General features: G+C 42.7%; 1 protein-coding gene across 2 annotated transcripts in view; it reads right to left on the bottom strand.

Annotated features, from left to right (window-relative positions):
• LOC120920541 (embryonic protein UVS.2-like) overlaps positions 1 to 23,155 on the bottom strand; it is a 61,393-nt gene extending 38,238 nt beyond the window's left edge. Inside the window, exons 1-14 of one of the 2 annotated variants that reach the window (XM_040332679.1) lie at positions 23,018 to 23,155; positions 22,498 to 22,525; positions 22,066 to 22,184; positions 20,736 to 20,946; positions 19,918 to 19,983; positions 17,678 to 17,812; positions 17,474 to 17,591; positions 16,797 to 16,972; positions 16,635 to 16,716; positions 16,409 to 16,536; positions 13,582 to 13,697; positions 12,415 to 12,640; positions 11,154 to 11,272; positions 9,598 to 9,808 (exon numbers count right to left, since the gene is read on the bottom strand). In XM_040332679.1, coding sequence (XP_040188613.1) covers positions 9,598 to 9,808; positions 11,154 to 11,272; positions 12,415 to 12,640; positions 13,582 to 13,697; positions 16,409 to 16,536; positions 16,635 to 16,716; positions 16,797 to 16,972; positions 17,474 to 17,591; positions 17,678 to 17,812; positions 19,918 to 19,983; positions 20,736 to 20,946; positions 22,066 to 22,184; positions 22,498 to 22,525; positions 23,018 to 23,098 — 1,816 coding nt within the window. In that variant the 5' untranslated portion in view covers positions 23,099 to 23,155. The remainder of the gene's footprint in view (positions 1 to 9,597; positions 9,809 to 11,153; positions 11,273 to 12,414; positions 12,641 to 13,581; positions 13,698 to 16,408; positions 16,537 to 16,634; positions 16,717 to 16,796; positions 16,973 to 17,473; positions 17,592 to 17,677; positions 17,813 to 19,917; positions 19,984 to 20,735; positions 20,947 to 22,065; positions 22,185 to 22,497; positions 22,526 to 23,017) is intronic. The other variant, XM_040332680.1, reaches the window with a different exon arrangement.
• Positions 23,156 to 25,058: the final 1,903 nt, after the last annotated feature.

Here is a 25,058-nt window from a genome sequence, read left to right as displayed (position 1 = left end):
GTATCCCCATGGGGCTGGGTCGCAATGGCTACCCATGCAACCCCTGTAGGTACGCCCCTGGGCCGTGCATTTCACAGGGGAATGGGCTGAAACTAATAAATTTACTTAACCACTTCCCGCCCGGTCTATAGGAAATAGACGTCCGGGAAGTGGTTACCAAATCCTGACAGGACGTTCACGAACGTCCTGCAGGATAATGCCTAGCGCGCGCAGCTCGGTGATAGGGGACGGCGTGTGTCCCTCGGACACAGCGCTTCCCCGATCACGGTAAACAGCCAATTTCATTGGCTGTTTACCACGTGATCAGCTGTGTCAAAGACACAGCTGATCACATGTCAAAACAAACTCGGCGGCGTGCTCCGTGCGCGCCGCCAGAGGCTTGAAGAGCGGGGATCGGGGAAGGCGCGTGTCCCATGGACACAGCGCTTCCCCGATCAGGGTAAACAGCCAATGAAATTGGCTGTTTACCACGTGACCGGCTGTGTCCAATCACAGACGGTCACAAATGTAAACAAACAGGGCAGTTAGTACCTGATCTCTGATCTCTCCTCACACACCGATTTGTGAGGAGAGAGCAGGGATCAGTAAGTGAGATCAGTGTAGTTTGTTACTGTAGTTTGTGCACAACACAGCCCCCCCTCCCCCCCCACCAATAAAGAGGACCTGACACAGCCCACCTGTCAATCAGCCCACCTGTCAATCAGCCCACCATTCAATCAGCCCACCTGTCAATCAGCCAATCTGTCAATCAGCGGTACCACCGCCATCAGTACCACCACCACCCGTACCGCCATCGGTACCGCTGCCACCCATACTGCCACCACCCGTACCGCTGCCACCCTTACCGCCACCACCCGTACCGCTGCCACCCTTACCGCCATCTGTACCGCTGCCACCCTTACCGCCATCTGTACCGCTGCCACCCGTACCGCCATCGGTACCGCCGCCACCTGTACCGCCGCCACCCTTACCACCACCACCCGTACCGCCACCACCACCCCTACCACCGCCATCGGTACCACCACCCGTACCACCGCCATTGGTACCAACACCACCCGTACCACCGCCATCGGTACCACCACACATTCCTGCCACTAATACCTCCATTGATACCGCCACACAGGCTACCAGTACCGCCATCTGTACCACCACCACCCGTACCAACACCACCACCCGTACCACCGACACCGGTACCACCACCCATACCGCCATCGGTACCACCACCCGTGCCACCACCCATACCGCCAACGGTACCACCACCACCACCCAAACCGCCATCGGTACCACCACCACCCGTACCGCCATCGGTACCACCACCACCCGTACCGCCATCGGTACCGGTACCACCACCACCCGTACCAACACCACCAGCCGTACCACCGCCATCGGTACCACCACCCATACCGCCATCGGTACCGCCACCACCCGTACCGCCATCGGTACAACCACCATCCGTACCAACACCACCACCTGTACCACCGACATCGGTACCGCCACCCATACCGCCAACGGTACCACCACCACCACCCAAACCGCCATCGGTACCACCACCACCCGTACCGCCATCGGTACCACCACCACCCGTACCGCCATCGGTACCACCACCACCACCCATACCCGCCACTAATACCTTTATCGGTACCACCACACAGGCCACCAGCAGTACTATTACGCAGGCCCAACAATAAGTACTGCCATACTGCCATAATGTCCAAAAGGCATTACACAACCGAGGAGGCATTTGTCATTATTTCCACCATGTCGGATAACAGCGAGGAGCTCCCATTATCCGATTCTGATTCGGAATACGAGCCAGTGGAGGATACTGGCTCAGAGTCAGAGTCAGAGTATGAGTCCCCGGAGGAAACCGTCCCTCCCAAAAGAATGCGATCGGGACCAAGTTCAGGACCAAGATCAGGACCAAGATCAGGACCAAGATCAGGACCAAGTTCAGGACCAAGATCAGGACCAAGATCAGGACCAAGTTCAGGACCAAGTTCAGGACCAAGTTCAGGACCAAGATCAGGACCAAGATCAGGACCAAGATCAGGACCAAGATCTGCAGATCTGCCCAGCACCAGCAGCGCCATACCCCAGGAAGAGGAGCCCAGTACAAATAATGGAAATACACGCCCAACTCGAAGAATCCTGCCCCAGTCCTACCTTCCCGATGCCCTGGCAAACCCCTTATGGTTGCCTGCCAACTCAGGATCCGCTATCATCCCCCCTTTCACCGCACAGCCAGGTGTGCAGCCCGACACTACAGATTTTTCTCAATTTGATTATTTTTGTTTATTTTTCCCAGAAGATTTTATGCAGAATATAGTGGATCAAACCAATATATATGCATCCCAATTTATTGCCGCCAACCCCAATTCTTCCTACGCCCGCATGTTCCAGTGGCAGCGTCTAACATTGGAAGAATTTAAAATGTTTTTGGGCCTTATGTTCAATATGGGACTTACAAAGAAGAATGAAGGCCATTCATATTGGTCTACACGCCCCATTGAACACATGCCTATATTTTCCTCTGTCATGTCCAGGACAAGATACGACATGATAATGCGTTTTCTCCACTTTAATGACAATTCACAGTGCCCTCCCCGAGATCATCCCCACTACGATAAATATACAAAATACGCCCCCTAATCAATGCCTTTTCCCAGAGATTTGCAGAAGTTTTCATCCCAGACCAAAACATTTGTGTGGACGAGTCCCTCATCCATTTCACTGGCCGACTGCACTTCAAGCAGTACATCCCAAACAAGAGAGCCAGGTATGGGTTAAAATTAAATAAATTATGCGATCGAGCCACTGGATATGTGTTCACATTCAGGATCTACGAAGGCAAAGACTCCCAGCTCCAGCCCCGTGATTGCCCCACATATATTGGAACCAGTGGGAAAATTGTCTGGGAGTTGGCATACCCCCTGTTCGGAAAAGGCTATCATTTATATGTTGATAATTATTATACCAGCCTGCCCCTTTTTCGTCACCTTTACAGCAAGCAAACCCCGGCCTGCGGTACCTTCAAAAAAAACCGGAAGGGATTCCCACAAAATTTGTTGACCAAAAATTTGAAAACTGGAGAATCGTCATTCATGAGGAACGAGGAGGTGTTGGCCATGAAGTGGAGGGACAAGAAAGATGTCCACATCCTCTCTACCATCCACAATGACACCATGGTGGAGATCCAAAGACGACACGGCCCTATTACAAAGCCCGAATGTGTTCACGATTACAATTTGTACATGGGTGGGGTGGATTTAAATGACCAGATGCTACAGCCCTACTTATCAACAAGAAAGTCCTATTTTTGGCACAAAAAAGTTGCGTTTCACTTGTTTCACATGGCCCTTTATAATTCGTTTGTCTGCTACCAAAAAGCCAATCAGCCAACTCAAAACCCACAAATCTCCTACCTCAGATATATCAAGGATATCATTGAAGCTCTCATTTATCAACAAGATCCCGTCCCAGGAAGCATTCGCTCTGATTGTGTGAGTCGTCTTCACGAGCGACACTTTCCCTTTAGCATCCCCCCCACAGAATCTGGAAGAAAACGCAAAAAAAAATGCCGTGTATGCAGCAGAGCAGGAGTAAGAAGAGACACCACCTGTTACTGTCCTGATTGTCCCTCCCAACCTGGCCTGTGCCTGGGACAGTGCTTCAAAACGTATCATACATCCATCCAATATTAGTTCCCCTTATTATTAACAGACTGCCATTTCCCCATTTGCCTGCTACCATGTAACTACCTTCCATGTTAATTGACTGACCCTGGCCTGTTTACCGACGATGTCTTTGCTTGCCGATTTAAACCACGTTTCTGACCTCCACGTGTACCAACCTCAGCCTGTTTACCGACGATGTCTTTGCTTGCCGATTTAAACCACGTTTCTGACCTCCATGTGTACCAACCTCAGCCTGTTTACCGACGATGCCTCTGCCTGCCGATTTAAACCATGTTTCTGACTTCCACGTGCACCGACCTTGGCCTGTTAATCTACCACGTTTTTGCCTGCCACTTGGACTGATCTTTTGGCCATTTACTTTTAGTACACAGGGGTCTCACATATGTGAGGGGCTTCAGAAAAGCGTTCTGAGTAGAGAAAACCAGTTTTTAGTTTTCTGTGCTCCCAGAACAGGGTCTGGTTGCCCGGAGGCTTCAAAGCGATTTGGGTGGGAGAAGCCTCTACCCCTGTCCCCCTGGCCCTAAGCTTGACGGTCCTTCCTGCTGCCTGGACCAATGCTTTGGCTGTGCTGACCATATTACTGCCTATAATGACCCATGACATTATGGACCATGTTTCTTCCTGCTGCTTGGACTAATACTTTGGCTGTGTTGATCATATATCTGCCTGCTGCCTCTACTGACTTTGCACAGTATTTCTGCTGGGACACCTCTGCCTGCTACCTGGACCTGTGCTTTTGGCGGTGCTTTGGCTGTGCTTTGGCTGTGCTCTGGCTGTGCTGACAGTTTCTCTGCCTGTACGAACTATGGACAGTGTTCCTGCCTGCTGCCTGATTGATTGCTTTTGTTGTCGCTGACCTCATCCCTGTCTGCTGCCTGGACTGATGCTCTCCTCTGTGGACCACTGCACTTCTAAAACCACAGGTAATCTTTTGTTATTTGGTATGTACCTGCTATGTGTTAGATATATGAAGGGCCTTCAAAAATGTGATCGGTAGTCAGAAAATGATACAGTAGGTGTTTGTGATATTGTGCTTTTAGCACGACAGCGTCGCGCTGATACTCGGCGACAGGGTGCCGAGATCTCACCGACATCTCACACTCACTGGAATAGTGACAGCACATCCCAGCAAGCGCGTCATAGAAGCGACGGGAGATCCGACTTGGATTCCCGCCAATTCTACACGTGTGCGGCGTTTGTTATGAATCCTGAGGGGGAAGTCCCCGCCGGATTTTAAATAAAAATCTGGCATGGGTCCCCCCCTCAGGAGCATACCGGGCCCTTAGGTCTGTTATGGGTAAGGAGAGCCCCCCTACGCCGAAAAAAACGGCGTAGGGGGTCCCCCTACAATCCATACCAGACCCGTATCCAAAGCACGCTACCCGGCCAGCCAGGAAGGGAGTGGGGACGAGCGAGCGCCCCCCCCCCCCTCCTGAGCCGTACCAGGCTGCATGCCCTCAACATGGGGGGGTTGGGTGCTCTGGGGCAGGGGGGCGCACTGCGGCCCCCCACCTCAGAGCACCCTGTCCCCATGTTGATGAGGACAGGGCCCCTTCCCGACAACCCTGGCCGTTGGTTGTCGGGGTATGCGGGCGGGAGGCTTATCGGAATCTGGGAGCCCCCTTTAATAAGGGGGCCCCCAGATACCGGCCCCCCACCCTAAGTGAATGAGTATGGGGTACATCGTACCCCTACCCATTCACCTGCAAGAAAAGTGGTAAAAACACAAATAAACCACACAGTGTATTAAAATATTTTATTTTTCTGCTCCGGAGGCCGCCCCCTGTCTTCTTTATTAGCTCTTTTACCAGGGGGGGCTTCTTCTTTGACGTCTTCGGGTGGGTGGGGGCCGCCGTCTGGTTCTCTTCCACCGCCGGGGGGGGGTGGCTTTTAAAAAAGCCCCCACCCCCCCGGCGGGTTTCCTCCGGCGTCTTCGGCGGAAGAACATGACGTCACAGCGCGGAAGAAGACGTACAGCACGGAAGAAGGGACCGGACTGCAAGACGAAGAACCGGGGTGCGACGAGTCAACAGCGGAGAGCGGCGAGACCCCCCGGATAGCGGAGAAGACCCGTCGGGATAGCGGAAGAAGAAGAGCCCCGCCGAAGACGCCGGAGGAAACCCGCCGGGGGGGTGGGGGCTTTTTTAAAAGCCACCCCCCCCGGCGGTGGAAGAGAACCAGACGGCGGCCCCCACCCACCCGAAGACGTCAAAGAAGAAGCCCCCCCTGGTAAAAGAGCTAATAAAGAAGACAGGGGGCGGCCTCCGGAGCAGAAAAATAAAATATTTTAATACACTGTGTGGTTTATTTGTGTTTTTACCACTTTTCTTGCAGGTGAATGGGTAGGGGTACGATGTACCCCATACTCATTCACTTAGGGTGGGGGGCCGGTATCTGGGGGCCCCCTTATTAAAGGGGGCTCCCAGATTCCGATAAGCCTCCCGCCCGCATACCCCGACAACCAACGGCCAGGGTTGTCGGGAAGGGGCCCTGTCCTCATCAACATGGGGACAGGGTGCTCTGAGGTGGGGGGGCCGCAGTGCGCCCCCCTGCCCCAGAGCACCCAACCCCCCCATGTTGAGGGCATGCAGCCTGGTACGGCTCAGGAGGGGGGGGGGCGCTCGCTCGTCCCCACTCCCTTCCTGGCTGGCCGGGTAGCGTGCTTTGGATACGGGTCTGGTATGGATTGTAGGGGGACCCCCTACGCCGTTTTTTTCGGCGTAGGGGGGCTCTCCTTACAACCCATAACAGACCTAAGGGCCCGGTATGCTCCTGAGGGGGGGACCCATGCCGGATTTTTATTTAAAATCCGGCGGGGACTTCCCCCTCAGGATTCATAACAAACGCCGCACACGTGTAGAATTGGCGGGAATCCAAGTCGGATCTCCCGTCGCTTCTATGACGGCTCTGTCTCCATCGCGGCAAGCCAGCTCGGCGCTGGCTCCCGCGATGGGGCTCGTAGGTGCTCAATCTCGCCGAGAAAGAGAGCGAGATTGACACAAAATCGGGTTCACCTACTGTATGTGCAATTAATGCTGCTAGAATGCCTGGAAGTGCTACTTAGATATTGGGCCTCTGTATGTGGTCAGGCTGTGTAAAAGTCCCACACATTTGGTATCGCCATACTCAGGAGGAGTAGCGGAATGCATTTTGGGGTGTCATGTTTGCTATGTATATGCTATGTGTTAGAAATATCTTATAAATGGACAACTTTGTGTAAAAAAAAAGCATTTTCATTTTTTTTCCACATTTCCCAAAAAATTCTGGAAAAAAATGAACCGTTTAAAAGACTCATAATGCTTCATAGATTATACGTTGGGGTGTTAGCTTTCCAAAATGGGGTCATTTTGTGGGTAATTCCATTGTCCTGGTGTTCCAGGGCCTTCAAAAGTGTAATAGGTTGTCAACTAGTTAGATGTGCAATTTATGCTCCTAAAACCCCTGATGGCGCTCCCTGCATGTTGGGCATCGGTATGTGGCCAGGCAGTGAAAAAGTCTCACACATGGGGTATCGTTTTACTCAGGAGGAGTAGCAGAATGTATTTTGGGGTGTCATTTGTGGTATGCACATGCCATGTGAGAGAAATAAGCTATTACAATGACACTTTTGTGAAATGTTTTAAATAAAAAATAAAAATCTTAATTTTGCAAAGTGTTTTGGGAAAAAATTACAACTTCAAATAACTCACCATGCCTCTTACTAAATACCTTGGGATGTCTACTTTCCAAAAAGGGGTTATTTGGGGGGCATTTGTACTTTCCTGGCTTGTTAGGGTCTCAAGAAATTAGATAGGCCTTCAATACATCAGGTGTGATCATATGTGATAATTTATTATGATTTGCACTATAGCTTGTAGACTCTAAAACTTTCACACAGACCAAATAATTTCCCAAAAATGTGGGTTATTTTTATCAAAGACATGTAGCAGTATAAATTGTGGCCAAAATTTATGAAGAAAAATTAATATTTTGCAAAATTTTATCACAGAAACTAAGAAAAAAACATATTTTTTCAAAAATTTCGGTCTTTTTTCATTAATAGCGCAAAAAATAAAAAACCCAGAGGTGATCAAATACCACCAAAAGGAAGCTCTATTTGTGGGGAAAAAAAAACAAAAAAATCATTTGGGTACAGTGTTGCATGACTGAGTAATTGTCATTCAAAGTGTGAGAGCCCTGAAAGCTGAAAATTGGTCTGGTAAGGAGAGTGTTTAAGTGCCCAGTATGGAAGTGGTTAATTTTACTGCAATGCTCACTTTAATTCACGCTGAGGAATCAGAAACGATGTCACTCGAAAATAATAACAGAGATGGATTCATTCTTTAATATAGTTTATTTTGAAAAAGGAAAGGAAAACATCAGATCAGACTGTTATATAAATCCCAATCACCCCCTCAAAATAATAAGTAGGTAAAAAGAAAGATAAAGAAATAAGAATTATCACTATAGGATAAATGTAAATCACCATGAAACCAGAGGACGCCAACATTAGCTCCCCTATTCCTAACCAAGCCAATCAAAATACCAATCAAATGAGAAAACATTTCAGAAATATTATTTTGTATTTTTAAATGTAATTGCAAACACTAGTATGATCTGATGTACATTTAATCATTATATATGTGTTTACAAATGTGTGAACTTTTCTATACGTGTTCCATCAAATTCCCATTGTGTCCTGTAGTGATGTCGCCTTCCTTCCAGAACCGGTAGATTTTCTCTTTGTGACATCAGTTGCTCATCTATTGAACTGTAATCAAAGAGAAGTAAATGTCAGTAAATAATAAAACCATATTTAAATAATACCTAGCCCTTATTCTTAATACTTTCTCATTGATCTATAACAAAAAAACATAACAGAAATACATTTACATGGATTTGTATATCCAGTATCAATGGTGTATACTCAAAAAGAGTCTGCCCATACAATAAACAATGATTTTTTGAACATTGTTGGTTGATTGCTTGTTGGTCTTTATTTTGATATGCTGAATTTTATTAACAGATTTTACTATCACTAGAGGTCATGTGAATATCATGTCTGCTTAAAGCGGATGTCCGCTGAAAAATAAAATATTAAAAGCCAGCAGCTACAAATACTGCAGCTGCTGACTTTTAATATCAGCACACTTACCTGTCCTGGAGTCCAGCGCCGTCCGCAGCATAGGACGAGCGATCCCTTGTCACTCTGCTGCCCCCCCGCCATCCTTGGTGAGGGAACCAGGAAGTGAAGCGATCCGGCTTCACTGCCCGGTTCCCAACGGCGAATGCGCGAGTCGCGCTGCGCCGTGCTGACTGGCTCCCGCTTTGTTCTGGGAGCCGAGTGTTTCCCAGAAAACAATGGGGGGGGGGGCACGGGATCTGACAGTCTACCCGCAGACTGTGTGGCCGGAAGTGGGTGCAAATAGCTGTCTTTAGACAGGTATCTGCACCCCATCCCCCCTGAAAGGTGTCAAATTGACACCGGAGGGGGGGAGGGTTCCGATGAGCCGGAGTTCCACTTTAAGGTGGAGCTCCGCTTTAAAGGAGGACTATAGAGGGTTTTGGTCAATTGTATTTTAGTTTCTTTTGTATTGTTTTTTTTTGTAGGAAATCTTTTTTTTACATATAAACATTCAATATACTGTATGCTGTTTCTAATTTTCAGTGCTTGCTGGGTCATCTAATAGGAAAGTCTAGCATCAGTTCTGTACTTCATAGTTGTAATTGAAGATGATTCAGCTTTGTATCTAACCGGAGATCCTGCAATTAAATCTGTATTTACACCACAGCAGTGTTACATTTCTTTATGCAATATGTTTTTTCATTAAGCTCACTGCGTTTTACAAAAAAAGTGACCTCTATTATCTTATAACGTCCATTGCTGATATTAGATATACGCAGATAGAACTGAGCTACTTACAGAAGGTGTAAGAGACTTGGAAGCCCTTTGCCTGGGTAGACTTGTCACTGTGGAATACGAGAACCATAGAGTTGCCTTTGGAGTAATACACAGGGATGGTGCGATCCCCACAGAATGGACCCATTTGTGTACCATCCATGAAGAGTGTTAGATAGTCGTACATACACATAATGGAAGACTCTAAATGGAAGTCACTTATGGTCAGAGCAATCTGAAAAAGAAATACAATTATCACCAACATGACAGTGTTGTGTTCATACAACAAACAAATCGTTTTTATTGCATAAAAGTGAGTGAATATATTGGTTCTTACAATTCATTAATGTTACAGTCTACCTGAAATAATATTTGAAATTAAAGCCACATTAAACCCAAGAGCAAACAATTATTATATTGCGGTTAACCAATTTTTACATGTGATGGCTGCTTTTGTTTTTATTTTTTAGGCTTTCTTCAATGCTCATTTAGTGATCCAGCCAGCAAGTCTGTTGTTTTGAAAAAGCACAAGCTATCCAGAAGAATGTATCAGTTTACATGGATAAGCCAAATCATTCAACACTGACAGGTGTGCTTAAAATGACCAGCTTTATTTATTCATGTAAAACCTTTATCCCAAAAGAAAAAGAAAAACTGCTGTAACTGATTATAAAATGTGAGCTGAAATTTGGATTCAACTTGTGTATTTAATTCTGCTAATACATTTCTCCCCTCCCCCAACCTGAGGTTGATGCTGATTGTTGTGCCTCTTGTTCTCATTCATCCAGAGTAGAGTCTCACTAATACAGGAGGCATGTTACTGGTCAGATCACCAGGTGAAAATGAGGAAACGCCAAAGAAAACGGATGTAGCCACCACATCTAATGATTGCTAATGTGAAGAAAATAAATTGTTTGTTTTAAGAATTTTATGTCGCTTTAGGAATGACACTGCACATAAAAGGCAGTGCTTAGGAATCTTGTAGGAAAAAGGAAGTCCTTTCTATTCCTGCGGTGTAATGGTCACCAATCTACAATTTCCGGACAAGGAAGGAAAAATCCAGAGCTGGGAGATCTTCTGTGCTCCTCCTACATTACTGGCTGATTTCTTTGTCATTCTCCGGTCTACAATAGACTCAAGAAACTGGTCAGCCCCCTCCCTTCCTCTCCCCTGTGCTCCTGTTACTCCCAATCAGGATGGCAGAAATGAGTCCATTGCTGCAAAGTCAAGTACATCTTTATAAACCACTTACAAATGTCACACCACCAGTTCTCAGCCAGCTTCACAAATTACCACCAACACTTCCTGTCATCACTGGGAAAAGATCGAGAACGTCTTGGTGGTAGATAGTCTTAGAGCAATATACATTAAATTGGCCATCAGCCATGTATTGTAATGCCCTAAACAATACATTCCGTTTCCATTCAATCAGGTAGGCCCTGGTGAACACTGGTAAATTCAAAGGGGGTTGTACATTCAGATTGTAATGTGTCTGTACAACATTACATTTTATTTGTGTGACAATTTTAGAGAATGAGTTAGTCCAATATCGGGAGAATTATGAAGGCATCTTGTTTTACCTTATTTCCAACAGGAGCTGTGATGGTGAAGTTACAATTCATGTTTGGACTGTAGTTCCCTGGGTATCCCGGAGATGTGAAGCTGCCTTGAGAGTTAAAGAAGGTTCCTCCACACTTCACTGTAAGAATATAGATATAATCAATATAGTAAGGAGATTTATAATAGTATATGACATCATTTTATGTTTATATGTATACTGTATATACATAGTTCATCCTCCCTTTTCGAAGTTCCAAGTTCCTCTTAGGCTAGGACCCCACTCTCCAACCCTCAATGAAGAGCTCAGATGTAGAGATGGCCTACACAGGCACCAAATGCTGCTTCAGCGCAGGAATGGGAGAGAGTCACACGTTCTGCCTTACCCAGAAGAGTTTCACAGAGCACTAGTTAGAAAACAGGAGTGTCCTATGAAAATAAATAACTGTAGTGGAGGTGGGTGGGCTACCATACAAACCTATTATTTTGTCCTAAATGGGATACGTACAGATGCTGTAAAATCTATCCATATTGTTCCCCCCACTGCACTGCTTGGGATACAAGCATCTTTAGTCTAGAAGGTGATACATAAGTTGAAATGATTATCTTATTTATCCCTCCCACAGGCTTCCTCCATGCTGTACTACTGGTCCCTGAAGCTGCTTCTTTTTGCCATTCTCCTGGCTGTAGACTCTCAGATGTCATCAAATACAACACAGGATCAGCAGTCATGCATTGTACATGAACTTGTTGAGGGCTCGCCCACATACTGGGACATTGGAGAGCATAGATGACCACCGGCTGCCAGGGTAATTTTTTTAACTTTGCCAATCTGCCCTAAGCAAAGCAAGCATTTAACTAATGCAGTGCTGGGGAAACGAAAGTCTGGTCACTGCACTCCACACTGGAGAATTTTGGATGATATTGTCAACCGCAAAGAAGTCCATAGGAATTTAACAACTTCTTAGTTTCGCAGAAGGGCAGACAGCAGGGATATACCACAAGAAAGAAGAATTTATACAGTATCTGATCCAAAATAAGCCATAGAGGTAATTGTTATCACTCTTAAAGTTGACCAACATACACATTGAACAATCTAACTGGTAATTTTAATTGTATATACTAAGAAACTGCATGGATTACCTCAAAGGTTGCAAACAGAGGTTATATGGCATCAAACTGTTGTGCCAATAGTCCCTCCTTGGGAGGGATCTCCTCTGTATCTATGATTCTTCAGTGTCTTTCTCTAAACACTTTCTTTACCAATAAAATAAATCAGCATACCTGAGCTATATGAAGCTTGGAAGCCGACCCCAGCAACAGCCCCGTCACTGACAAACTGGACTAGCATCTGGCTTGTGGAAGCGATGATTGGAGGGATAGTTTGACTTCCGCATATTTTATCCAACAACACAGGAGAGTTCTTAGAGGGACCGTCATAGATCCTCATGTAGTCTGAGTCACAGTTAGGAGTGGATTGGATATTAAAGGTACTGAATTTCAATGAAGCCTAAAAAGTGACACAAGGAAAATGTATTATCTACAGTAAACCCCAAACTTCCCATACTTGTAACTGCAAACTGGGTTAATATGTAATTCCAATATGATGCAATCAATTGCTATATTAATGCTTGAACAGTCCTTCAGAGAAAAAAAACACAAGAATATGTAGGATTCTAATTTCTGTTAAAAGATCTTGCAGCTATAGACATTTCTATCTACGATATTTCTTGAAACATGTGTGTATTTTCCATTGATTTTCCAGTTAACAGAACTCTTCTGCTCCCTCTGATTATCTGTTGCTTGTGGTTTCTTTAGGGAAACCAATAAGCTTAAACAAGACACATTTGGGGGGGGGAAGAATTTTTTAACAGAAGTCTTTTGTTTTATGCTATATTGAGTTAAGTCAAAGACACCTGAGACTGTGGATATTGCAATACTGTTACTATTGGTAACATACTTGTAAGAACCAGAGCCACAAATTAATCCAAAACCCCTTTTGTTCCTGCTAAACCCCCATTCCTACAATGACCTCACCATCAGATGTGGGGTAAAAGAAATCTGGCACATCAGAGTTGCTTCCAGCAATGAAGTGGGCCATAATGAAGGGAAGTATTATTCCAACATATGGAGCAATTGGTGGTTGAAACAGAGTATGAGGTTTAGAGGCATTTACATCTTAAACGACCTTCTCTATACCCCCGTCTCAGCCATAAAGTCAAACCACCGCAATGGCTCCACTTCAATGTACAAAGGTACAAAAGTGTGATGTTCAGGTAGGGAGTATTTGGACCTATTGCGTGGCTCTATACTAGTAGTCAAGTCTCTTTGTTTTGTACACCATCTACATTTTACATTCATAAAAAATCTTCAGATGGCAGTTCATTTTCACAGCTAGGTTGCTAGACATTTAGGGTCACATTTTGCATCTCTACATTTCTGTCTCCTCACCTTCCCTGATGGAACTCTGATCAACCAAACGCAGTCACCATTATCAGGATAAGCAGAGGGATAGTTGTCAGAAGTGAAAATTCCTGTCTTATTATTAAGCAAAGTCGCACAGACACCTGAGAAGGGAGAAATAGACATATAAATTGTATTTAGTTATTGGAGGAATAGACTGATAATAATATTAATAATATATTGGTCGGAAACACGGGAAAGGGTATTAACCTTCTATTAGATTAAAACTGCTGGAATTTTGAACTTAAAATCAAATGAACCTTGAGTTTAACCCCTTTACATTGAAGATAAAAGATCCTTATTGCCTCAATGCCGTGTCACAACTTGTGTATTATACTTTGTTTGTTCAGGGCAAATTGAGCCTTCATTTCATGGTAAAAACGACATTTCCTGATATTTAACTTTTTTTCAATGAAAACTGGCCAAATTGTAAGCAATATCATTTTTTTTTCAATCTATCTATATCGTTCTTAAATGAAAATAAATAAATAACCCAAATTGAATTTGAGATGCATAGGGATACCACATATGTGTACATTATTTATTGTGTACACCCATAGTAGGGGCCAGAGACAAAAGTGCACATTTTGGGCTAGATTCACATAGATCAGCGGATAATTCACAAACCACTTACCTCCAATCTTGCGGCGGCGGATCAAAAAATCCCCCGGCGGAATTCAAATTCAACGGCTAGGGGGAGTGTACCCACACAGCTTTCTCAACCATTAAGGAACGGAGCGCTGACGTTCTGACGTCATGACGCTATTGCGTTCCAATGAGAAACCCAGTTTTTTATTCTGTCCTATCCGGTGAGGGGAGAGTGAATGACATTTATACAGCCCTATCAGCGCTTGCCTATGACCATTTCCGGTCTTGGAACGCATAATGAGCTAAGGGAAGTACATGTATGAAACGCACGCCATCGTAGCGAGGCGGACCAGGTGTTGGCTGTCACGGATCTGGATGAACAGGTATTTATAGCAGTAGAGTGTGAGGGACTGTCAGATACCCCAGTTGAAGTCCTCTCGTGACGAAACCGGTCGGGTGATAGCTCTCTTACAACTCTACTGCTGACTTTTTGGAATTCTCCTTTACCTTTCCAAGGTGGGAGCGCTTGCTGCCTTTTTTCAGTTGCTGTGGTTTTTTATTGATTTTTAAGTTTGCTGCTGTTTTATAATTTTTTACCTAAGTGTGGCTTTGCCAGCCTTTCACTTCATTTTTTGATTTTTGCCACTGTGTGTGCAATTTGAAATTTTATAATAAATTACTTTTTACACTATGAGGAGCACCTCTATATTGTTTTCCTTTTGCATACCAATCGGGGTGTTTGGAGCAACCTTGACGGGCTGATTTTCCTCTACAACACTCTCTCCGGACAATCAAGATTGTGTGAGGTTATCTTTGGATTGGACCAACCCAAGTGGAGACTCCCAGATTCAGACGGTAGTCTGTCAAAGCCCTGACGACCCTCCCACCGTATGGTGAGGTTGAGGGTCCACCTTTTCTGGTAAGAGTACCCACCCTTTTAATTGATGTCCATGTATGAAGAGAGTCATTTGTGTTGAAGATTTCTTGCTCCACCCCAATATTTGAAGAAACATATATGTACTTTTAAGGACTTTTTTGTTCACTTTTGTATGGAGTCTTGTTTTATTGATTTTTTCAGTTTTTTGTTCATTCAAGGTGTACTTACACGGACGCTTTTTCTGGTGCACTATTTTAAACTCACCATCACGTATGGTTTATTAAGCCAAGGATTTTTTGTGTACTTGTACTATTCATCCAACACTAGTGTGTGTTTATGAGAGACCAGATGTTCTGTCTCATTTATTTATAGTTGATTAGATCACTTGTCATCTTTTTTGCACTATCCACATTGGTATTTTCAATTGAGTTGCATGTGTTTGATCTTACCTCACAGGTTTTTATATATATTTTTGTGTCACTAGAGCAGTCATTGATACCAGTCGTTTGACTGTCACATTCACTTTTATATTATCCTTTTTAGGTGATTTATATTTACTTTTTATTTCTTGGCGCTACATTTTTTTCATATTGTTTTTCACGAAGTATCCACTTTGTTATGTTGGCAGCCTGATCCACGACAACCAGTGGTTTGCGCAATATTGTTTGATATTTTAGGGGGAGTGTACTATTTAAATCAGGCGCGTCACCGCGCCAATTTAAATGAGCATGCGCAGTCCGTGATTTTTCCCGGCGTGCATTGCTCCCACTGACGTTGCAAGGACGTCAGTGGTTTCCACGCTTACGTAAACGACGTCCATCCGTATTCCAGAACGACTTACGCAAACGACGTAAAAAAATTAAGAATCGACGCGGGAACGACGGCTATACTTAACATTGGCTGCGCCTCATAGAAACAGGGGTAAGTATACGCCGGGAAAGCCGCTACGGAAACGTTGTAACAATACTGCGTCGGGTCCGTGTACGTTCGTGAATTGGCGTATCTCGCTGATTTACATATTTCTCATCGTAAATCAGCGGGAACGCCCCCCGCGCCATTTTTAAATTGCAGATAAGATCAGACGGTGTAACACAGTTACACCTGTCGGATCTTAGTCATATCTATGCGTAACTGATTCTATGAATCAGGCGCATAGATACGACCAGTGTAAGTCAGAGATACGACGGTGTATCAGGAGATACACCGTCGTATCTCTCTCTGAATCTGGCCCTTTGTGGGTTTTTTTGTCAAAATTTTGCAAAACTGTAAAAATTCACTTAAAGTGCAATCATAAAAAAGTATAATTTCTAATGTTTTAAATCCATGAAATTGGAATGTACAGAAACTTACTGCATTGATAAAGTCGGTTAATTTTAGTGACATCCAAGACGCTCAGTCCAATTGTCTGCCCAATAGGCACATTGGGGTCAGGCTTGGGGACAATTGTGGGTTTGTTTGAAGTGTTGGTGAATGCATAGCTGGAAAATGTTGAATAGAGAAAAAATTGACATATTACCATTAAAATATTCTATAGTTTATCGGTAATTCACCAGCTAACACAAAAGCCATGACTTACGCATCATAATGCATCACTGAACCGTAATCATATGGACTGCCCAGGTTATTGGTGTCCGCTTTAGCAAAATTACCCAATTTTCCTGTAACAACAAAAAAGCAGTGGTAATGTCTCTTCTTTGAAAACATGACTGAATTTGCTTTGTGTAAATGTCTGCAGTACCTTTAGGGATATACTGGAAATTGATGTCAACATAATTGTCACGGTCACTTCTTACATGCTCATGGTAGAAGCCCAGGGCATGTTCTAGTTCATGTTGTATAATCCCCCTGTAGATGCAGCCTCCACCCAATGAAACTGTCTGGCTTCCACCAGTTCTTCCAAGATATGAGTAACAGCTAGAAATTGTAGATATACAGTTCAAAGGAGTTATGCTTTAATACCATGTGGGAGCCTAAGACAATAGTTTTAATAGAAACAATGATTGAATCTGAACTACAGAAAGAAAACAATCAATATCTGTTTGTGCTGGTTTTATTTTCATTGTAAAATTTTAAGTGGAATCCATTGAGTCTGTTCACACTAAGCCCCACTCCCTCTAGGTCACTTCCATTTTTCTACTATATACTCAATGTTAGCAGTGCCAGGATAAATATCTTATGTCCCTGTGCTATTTCTGCTAGGTACACAAAAAAATTAAACAACCAAGAAGCACATTGTTGTTGGCTTGTGACTGTCACATGTATTTTCAAATTTACAGAAGAGTTCTATTGTTTTTTTTTTGGAGGAAATTCAAAAGAGAATCCATCATGCACAAATAGGTGCCGTAAAGTCTAAGGTGTTTATGTTTTAGATGCTCCCTACTGTGAAGAACTATGATAGACAATAGACAACCTTACCCATCACCAGGAGTGATGTTGATGTAATCATCTTCTGTTGTAAGAGGCACAAACCTCACACAAGTCAATGTTTCAAACTCGGCCATGGCGAGCACAATACTGTTCAGGTCACTGGCACCTGGAAACAGAGATAGAAGGTTGGGTTTCTACAAATAACAAATAGCAATAAATACTTCAATGCAAGAGAAAATAGAGGGAACTCACTGTAGCGGGAATCTATGGTGTAGGGAACAAGAACACTACCACTATCACTTTTAGGCCAAAGGCAAGAAGGACAGTTCATGGCACTGCGCTCATTCTGTACCAGCACATCGCCTCCATACATGGGTGTTTTGCTATCTGAAAATACAGAAAATTATAGTTAATACACTAAAATGCATTGCATTTAAGCTGCTCATACACTGTGAACTGGCTGAACTTTGCTATGTGGGTGGTTCTGTAATTTCCCTCTCACCTGACATCTTTTGATTGAAAAATGGATGGATCCAAACAGAAAGTTTTAGAACTAACAGCGGCTGCATCTAATCATGATGCAGTATAGTACAGTGTTGGGGTATAAAACCGAATAGAATAGGCACAGTTGGAATCTGTGCATCTGGAGAAACATGTTAGATATTTTCATGCAGTCCAAATTCCCAGCTTTACTCAGTTCTGTGACCCAGCACAGCCCTGTTTGGCAGGGGAGGAGACCTGATTTTGCTCTGCTGCAGTGAAGTAGGTCTCTTGAATCTTCCCATGCAGGACACAGCAGAAAGAATGCCCGGGAAGATGCTAAGCTTAGCTGAACCCCTTCCCACTGGGCAACCAAAACAAACTAACTAGCTAATCTGTAAGCACCTGATTCCACACAGCCCTGTTTGGCAGGGGAGGAGACCTGATTTTGCTCTGCTGCAGTGAAGTAACACTTACAGGTATGATAGTCTCATGTCTCTGTCACTCTGCTCTCTCCTCCTATTACAATGGAGCACTCACTACAGTACAGCTAACATACTCCTTGTGCTTCTTCTCCCACCTCTAGTCTGATCTCTACAATGAAGGTACTTACATCACTTGTATTTAAAAGAGTACAATTAAGATGTAGTAAGGAATACAGAGCTGCAATAATTTATATATATTTTTTTATCTACCTGGAGTTCAGCTTTAATTGTAGATTTAGAACTAGAAATTACAACAGAAGAATACACAGTTTTACAAGAGTTATTGATGCGATATTCTACTAAATTCCCAAACAAAGTGCAATTTCCAAAGTTTGGAATGTGAACAGTCTATTAGCCTTTAACCTCCCTGGCGGTATGATTCTTTCCGAAAAAACATGCTGAAAGCGGTACCATTATTTGCAAGGAAATTTGGCGTTTTATACTGTAGGTCTGTAATTTTTAGGAATAACTCACTTAAATCTGACCAAACAAGCTTCTAATAGGCATCCCGGGTATGACATTTTTTTAAAAACAAAATTATAAATTATAATATAATAAATAATTATAAATAATTATAACAAATAATAATATAATTATAATAACAATTATTCAATAATGTAATCAAATTAAAATCACTGAAATTTGCTCAGTTGCAGAATTGTTGCTGTCATTATTTTTTTTTTTTTATGACGAATTTCCCCACAAATCGCTATCGCACAATTCTGCAAGTGATTATAATTTATTATCGCTGTTTTTTAGCTGATCTAAAACTATTTTTGACATAAAGGGACACTTTTGGTTGCTATGGACAATCTACAGTTTGCAGGGAGAAAGAAACGTTTTTATTATATAAAATGACATGCATGACACAGGACAGACCACTAGGGACAGGGGGGGTGTGTTTTTTTTACATACAGTACTGTAATCTATAAGATTACAGTATACTGTATGTAATGTGTTTGTTTACATTTTTGAATTTGGCGCCGTTCTCCGTCCCCGTGCGTCGTAACGTCGCAGGGAACGGAGATCGGCGTCACACGGAGGCACTATGTGAATCGAGCGAGGTCCCGCTCGCTCACACAGCGCGGTGGCATCGCTGGATCCAGGGACAAGGTAAGTAAAAAGTGCCTGTGGATCTAGCGAGGCAAGCCCGAGACTGACTCGGGGTTTCCGATCGTAGCAGGAAAATCTAACCCCGAGTCAGTCTCGGGAAGACCGCCAGGCAGGTTAATACATCAACCTCTCTATCTCACAAGTTTCACTGCAATGGTAGAAGTGAATAAAAATAACCCATCAGTCTTTTTAGAAATAAAATAGTGATTTTTAAAGACTCATTCAAAGATCTTGTACCCCAATACAATAACGCCATATTTCTCCTCACACCCTATTGTTTAGTCCATCAGTGCATGATTTAAAGGATCCTGACACTCATAACTTTGTGCATTATAATTGGTTATTGTCTGTTCCCTTGCCTGGATTTAGCACCATCATAATGCAATAAAGAATCCTGTGGATTAGAATAATTACCTTTATTAGCTTTCAAAATCTTGCTGAAGATCCCTTGTGGCACTTCGGAGTCTTCACTCTTTGGGGCTGTGTATACAAAATACTGATTAGGCACATCTACTGAAATAATCGCAAAAAAAAAATTCAAGTGACTTAATTTTGTGTAAATATTGAACCCATTTTATAATTTGAATGATAAATTTATGGAACTATAGGGTAGCTCCACAAAGCTATCACTGATCTGTGAACCTTCTGGTTGGGAAATTCTTTAAGTCTTTGCCTTAATCACCATGATTATCATAAACACTGTCACCTAAACAATAGGAGATGACGTTAAAAAATACCCTGTTGCCAAGGTCTAAAAAACATGCAGACGATTATATGTGCATTTAACATATTTTAGAAATGTCATTAAATGTAAAAATCTCCCTTGTGTAAACTGCCAAAAGCTCAAAACTGCTGCTTGGATGTGATGTCATCAGCCCCAGCAGACTCAGAGATTTCACTCAAATTACACTTTATAATATTCCTCTTCACTCCTCCAACGGCAGCTAAATCAATGTTCATGGGGGGGAGGTGAGGGGCAGAGATGCTGGGCCAGCACAGACAGTAATTGGACACTCCCAGAAGATGGGAGGGCTAAGAGAAACAATGAGGGAGCAGGACTGTGCTAGTGAGGTGACTCTGAGAATAGTCAAAATGTATTTGCAAGTTCAAAGTCACATTGCAGGTAAATAAATAATTTATGGAAAGGAAAATACTGCAAGAAAGTGACCTCTATTATCTTATAACGTCCATTGCTGATATTAGATATAAGCAGATAGAACTGAGCTACTCACAGAAGGTGTAAGAGACTTGGAAGCCCTTTGCCTGGGTAGACTGGTCACTGTGGAATACGAGAACTATAGAGTTGCCTTTGGAGTAAAGCACAGGGATGGTGCGATCCCCACAGAATGGACCCCTTTTTGTACCATCCATGAAGAGTGTTAGATAGTCGTACATACAGAAACTGGAAGACTCTAAATGGAAGTCACTTATGGTCAGAGCAATCTGAAAAAGAAATACATTTATGACTAACATGACAGTGTTGTGTTCATACAACAAACACATCATTTTATATAGCATTAAAGTAAGTATTTTGTTTCTTACAATTCATTGATGTTACAGTCTACCTGAAATAATATTTGACATTAAAGCCACATTAAACCCAAGAGCAAACATTTATTATATTGCAGTTTACCAATTTTTACATGTGATGGCTGCTTTTGTTTTTCTTTTGTAGTCTTTTTTCTATGTTCATTTAGTGATCCAGCCAGCAAGTCTGTTGTTTTTCAAAAGCACAAGCTATCGTGCAGAATGTATTAGTTTACATGGATAAGCCAAATCATTCAACACTGACAGTGATGCTTAAAATGACCAGCTTTATTTATTCATGTAAAACCTTTATCCCAAAAGGAAAAAAAACAACTGTAACTGATTTCAAAATGTGAACTGAAATTTGGATTCAACTTGTTAGTGTATTTAAATCTGTTAATATATTTAACACTCCCCTCCCCCAAACATACAGTGCTGCTGATTGCTGTACCTCTTGTTCTCATTCATCCAGAGTAGCGTCTCACTAATACAGGAGGCGTGTTACTGGTCAGATCACCAAGTGAAAATGAGGAAAAGCCAAAGAAAACGGATGTAGCCACCACATCTAATGATTGCTAATGTGAAAAAAATATATTTTTAGTTTTAAGAATTTTATGTCGCTTTAGGAATTACACTGCACAGTGCTTAGGAATCTTGTTGGAAAAAGGAAGTCCTTTCTATTCCTGCGGTGTAATGGTCACCAATCTACAATTTCCGGACAAGGGAGGAAAAATCCAGAGCTGGGAGATCTTCTGTGCTCCTCCTACATTACTGGCTGATTTCTTTGTCATTCACCGGTCTACAATAGACTCAAGAAACTGATCAGCCCCCTCCCTTCCTCTCCCCTGTGCTCCTGTTACTCCCAATCAGGATGGCAGAAATGAGTCCAGTGCTGCAAAGTCAAGTAAATCTTCATAAACCACTTACAAATGTCACACCACCAGTTCTCAGCCAGCTTCACAAATTACCACCAACACTTTTAGAGAATGAGGAAGTCCAATAATTAGGGAGAATTTTGAAGGCATTTTGTTTTACCTTATTTCCAACAGGAGCTGTGATGGTGAAGTTACAATTCATGTTTGGACTGTAGTTCCCTGGGTATCCCGGAGATGTGAAGCGGCCTTGAGAGTCAAAGAAGGATCCTCCACACTGCACTGTAAGAATATAGATATAATCATTATAGTAAGGAGATTCATAATAGTACATGACATCATTTTATGTTTATGTGTATACTGTATATACATAGTTCATCCTCCCTTTTCGGAGTTCCAGGTTCCTCTTAGGCTAGGCTGATTAGGGCCAATGGAGCAGTGCAAGCAATTTTGATTTAGGAAATAGGATTTAGGATTAGGAATGTTATTAAAAAAGTCTAATGAACTGGGGGAAAAGCAGAACAAACAAAACAGATGATAGAGAACAGAAAGAAAGCAAACATTATTCCTTAAATAAGAATGTTAAAAAGCTTACCATCTTTGTTCACTTCAAGTAGATTGTACTGAAAAGTAAATGTTTTGTATCAATATCTTATTTCAAATGAAATACAATAATAAGAGATAACAAGTCTTGGCCCCAACTCTTCTACACCCGGCAGAGCCCTCCTCAGCCCTACTGGGAATCTCTCAAAAGTGAGGTAAAATCCTTTCTTAGACAAATGTTACCACAACAGTCATCATTGGAAGATTTTACCGTATTCCCTGTTCTGTTCACATTTATAACATTTTGTATTTCCCCTCACTTTCTGTCCTAGTGGCAATGGCCTATACAAAAGTCAAATCTCCCTATAGTGGATCCAAACAGTAATAAGAAAGTGTTAAACTCTAAGAGGATTCCTAACCCCCCACCACTTCATCCAATACTAAGGGGAAAGAATTTTGGCTAGAGTTACACTTCACTACTAACTAATATTGGTAACTTATTGGATGTTATACTTTTCTAAATATAGTTTTGACCTGTCCCCTGTACTGTTCATATCAGCTCATCATCTCACCTGTATTTGTGCAGATAGAGGTAGACTGGTCACCAGCCCCGTCACACAGCCCAGAAGCAGGAGGAAGACTTTTTCATTCATCTTGTTCAGAATTCTCCTTCACTGTAATGTGAAATATCTTCTCTCTGAAGCTTGGTTTGACACTCGTCTTCTCTATCACCTTTTATACAGGTACCAGAGAAAATCTGACCAATCATGAGACAGGAAACCAAATTTCAAGAATGACCTAAGTGGACGTGTATGGGAATTAGAACCATATAATTATTTCATGTGTGACACTATGGTCATTATTATCTTATTATTGTCTTGGCGTTCAGCTGCCCAGCTTGTAACTGATTGTCATGGTCTCCTGAATATTGTCTATAATTACATAAAAAGTCCTTCATCATCAACTGATTTGTCCAGCTAAAATTTAAATAAATTGGGACTGGCAATGTAATTTTACATGTATTTTTGTATTCAAGGTTATACCCATTCTATGAGATAATTCATCACTACAGTGCCATGAGCAATGATGTTTTGCAAAATGCAAAAACCCATAGTATACTAACAGAGATCATTTCTCTTTTAATATGAAATTTGATTGTATTAAATTAAAATTTGATTGCATAAAGTGATATTAAAATCTATTATTTTTTTCATTAAAAAAAATAAACATAGTTACATAGTAGGTGAGGTTGAAGTCCATCCTATGTGTGTGATTATATGTCAGTATTTCATTGTATATCCCTTAATGTTGCGGTCATTCAGGTGCTTATCTAATAGTTATTTGAAACTATTGATGCCCCCTGCAGAAACCACCGCCTGTGGAAGGGAATTCCACATCCTTGCCGCTCTCACAGTAAAGAACCCTCTACGCAGTTTAAGGTTAAACCTCTTTTCTTCTAATTTTAGTGAGTGGCCACGTGTCTTATTAAACTCCCTTCCGCAAAAAGGTTTTATCCCTATTGTGGGGTCACCAGTACGGTATTTGTAAATTGAAATCATATCCCCTGTCAAGCGTCTCTTCTCCAGAGAGAATAAGTTCAGTGCTTGTAACCTTTCTTCATAACTAATATCCTCCAGACCCTTTATTAGCTTTGTTGCCCTTCTTTGTACTCACTCCATTTCCAGTACATCCTTCCAGAGGACTGGTGTCCAGAACTGGACACCATACTCCAGGTGAGGCCCGACCAGAGTCTTGTAGAATGTGACAATTATTGCTTTAATCAAATTAATCCTCTTTTTAATGCATGCCAATATTCTGTTTGTTAGTTTCCATCCTAGATTTCCCCAGAGTTTCACCCGCTAGTGAGTAGCTTGCATTCATATTATTGCCACCCAAATGCATTATTTTACATTTTTCAACATTAAACCTCATTTGCCATGTAGTTGCCCACCCCATTAATTTGCTCAGATCTTCTTGCAAGGTTCCCACATCCTGCGGAGAAGTTATTGCCCTGCTTAGCTTAGTGTCGTCCGCAAATACAGAGATTGAGCTGTTTACCCCATCCTCCAGGTCATTTATGAAAAGGATTGGTCCCAGCACAGAACCCTGGGGGACCGCACTTCCCACCCCTGACCATTCCAAGTATTCCCCATTTATCACCACCCTCTGAACTTTCCCTTTTACCTATTTTTCAATCCATGTACTCACTCTATGGTCCATTACTTTGTAGAGTAAACATTTATGGGGAACTGTGTCAAATGCTTTTGCAAAATCCAGATACACCACATCTACGGGCCTTCCTTTATCCAGATGGCAGCTCACCTCCTCATACAAGATTAATAGATTGGTTTAGCAAGAATGATTCTTCATGAATCCATGCTGATTACTGCTAATGATACCGTTTTCATTACTAAAATCTTGTATATAGTCCCTTATCATCCTCTCCAAGAACTTGCATACTATTGATGTCAGGCTAACTGGTCAGTAATTCCCAGGGATGTATTTTGACCCTTTTTTTAAATATTGGTGCTACATTGGCTTTTCTCCAATCAGCTGGTAGCATTCCAGTCAGTAGACTGTCAGACATGTTATACTTACCTGCTCTGTGCAGTG

This window comes from Rana temporaria, chromosome 13 (assembly GCF_905171775.1).
Source record: "Rana temporaria chromosome 13, aRanTem1.1, whole genome shotgun sequence".
Taxonomy (NCBI): domain Eukaryota; kingdom Metazoa; phylum Chordata; class Amphibia; order Anura; family Ranidae; genus Rana; species Rana temporaria.
Note: the sequence above shows the minus strand (reverse complement) of the source record. Positions and strands in the feature narration are given on the sequence as shown.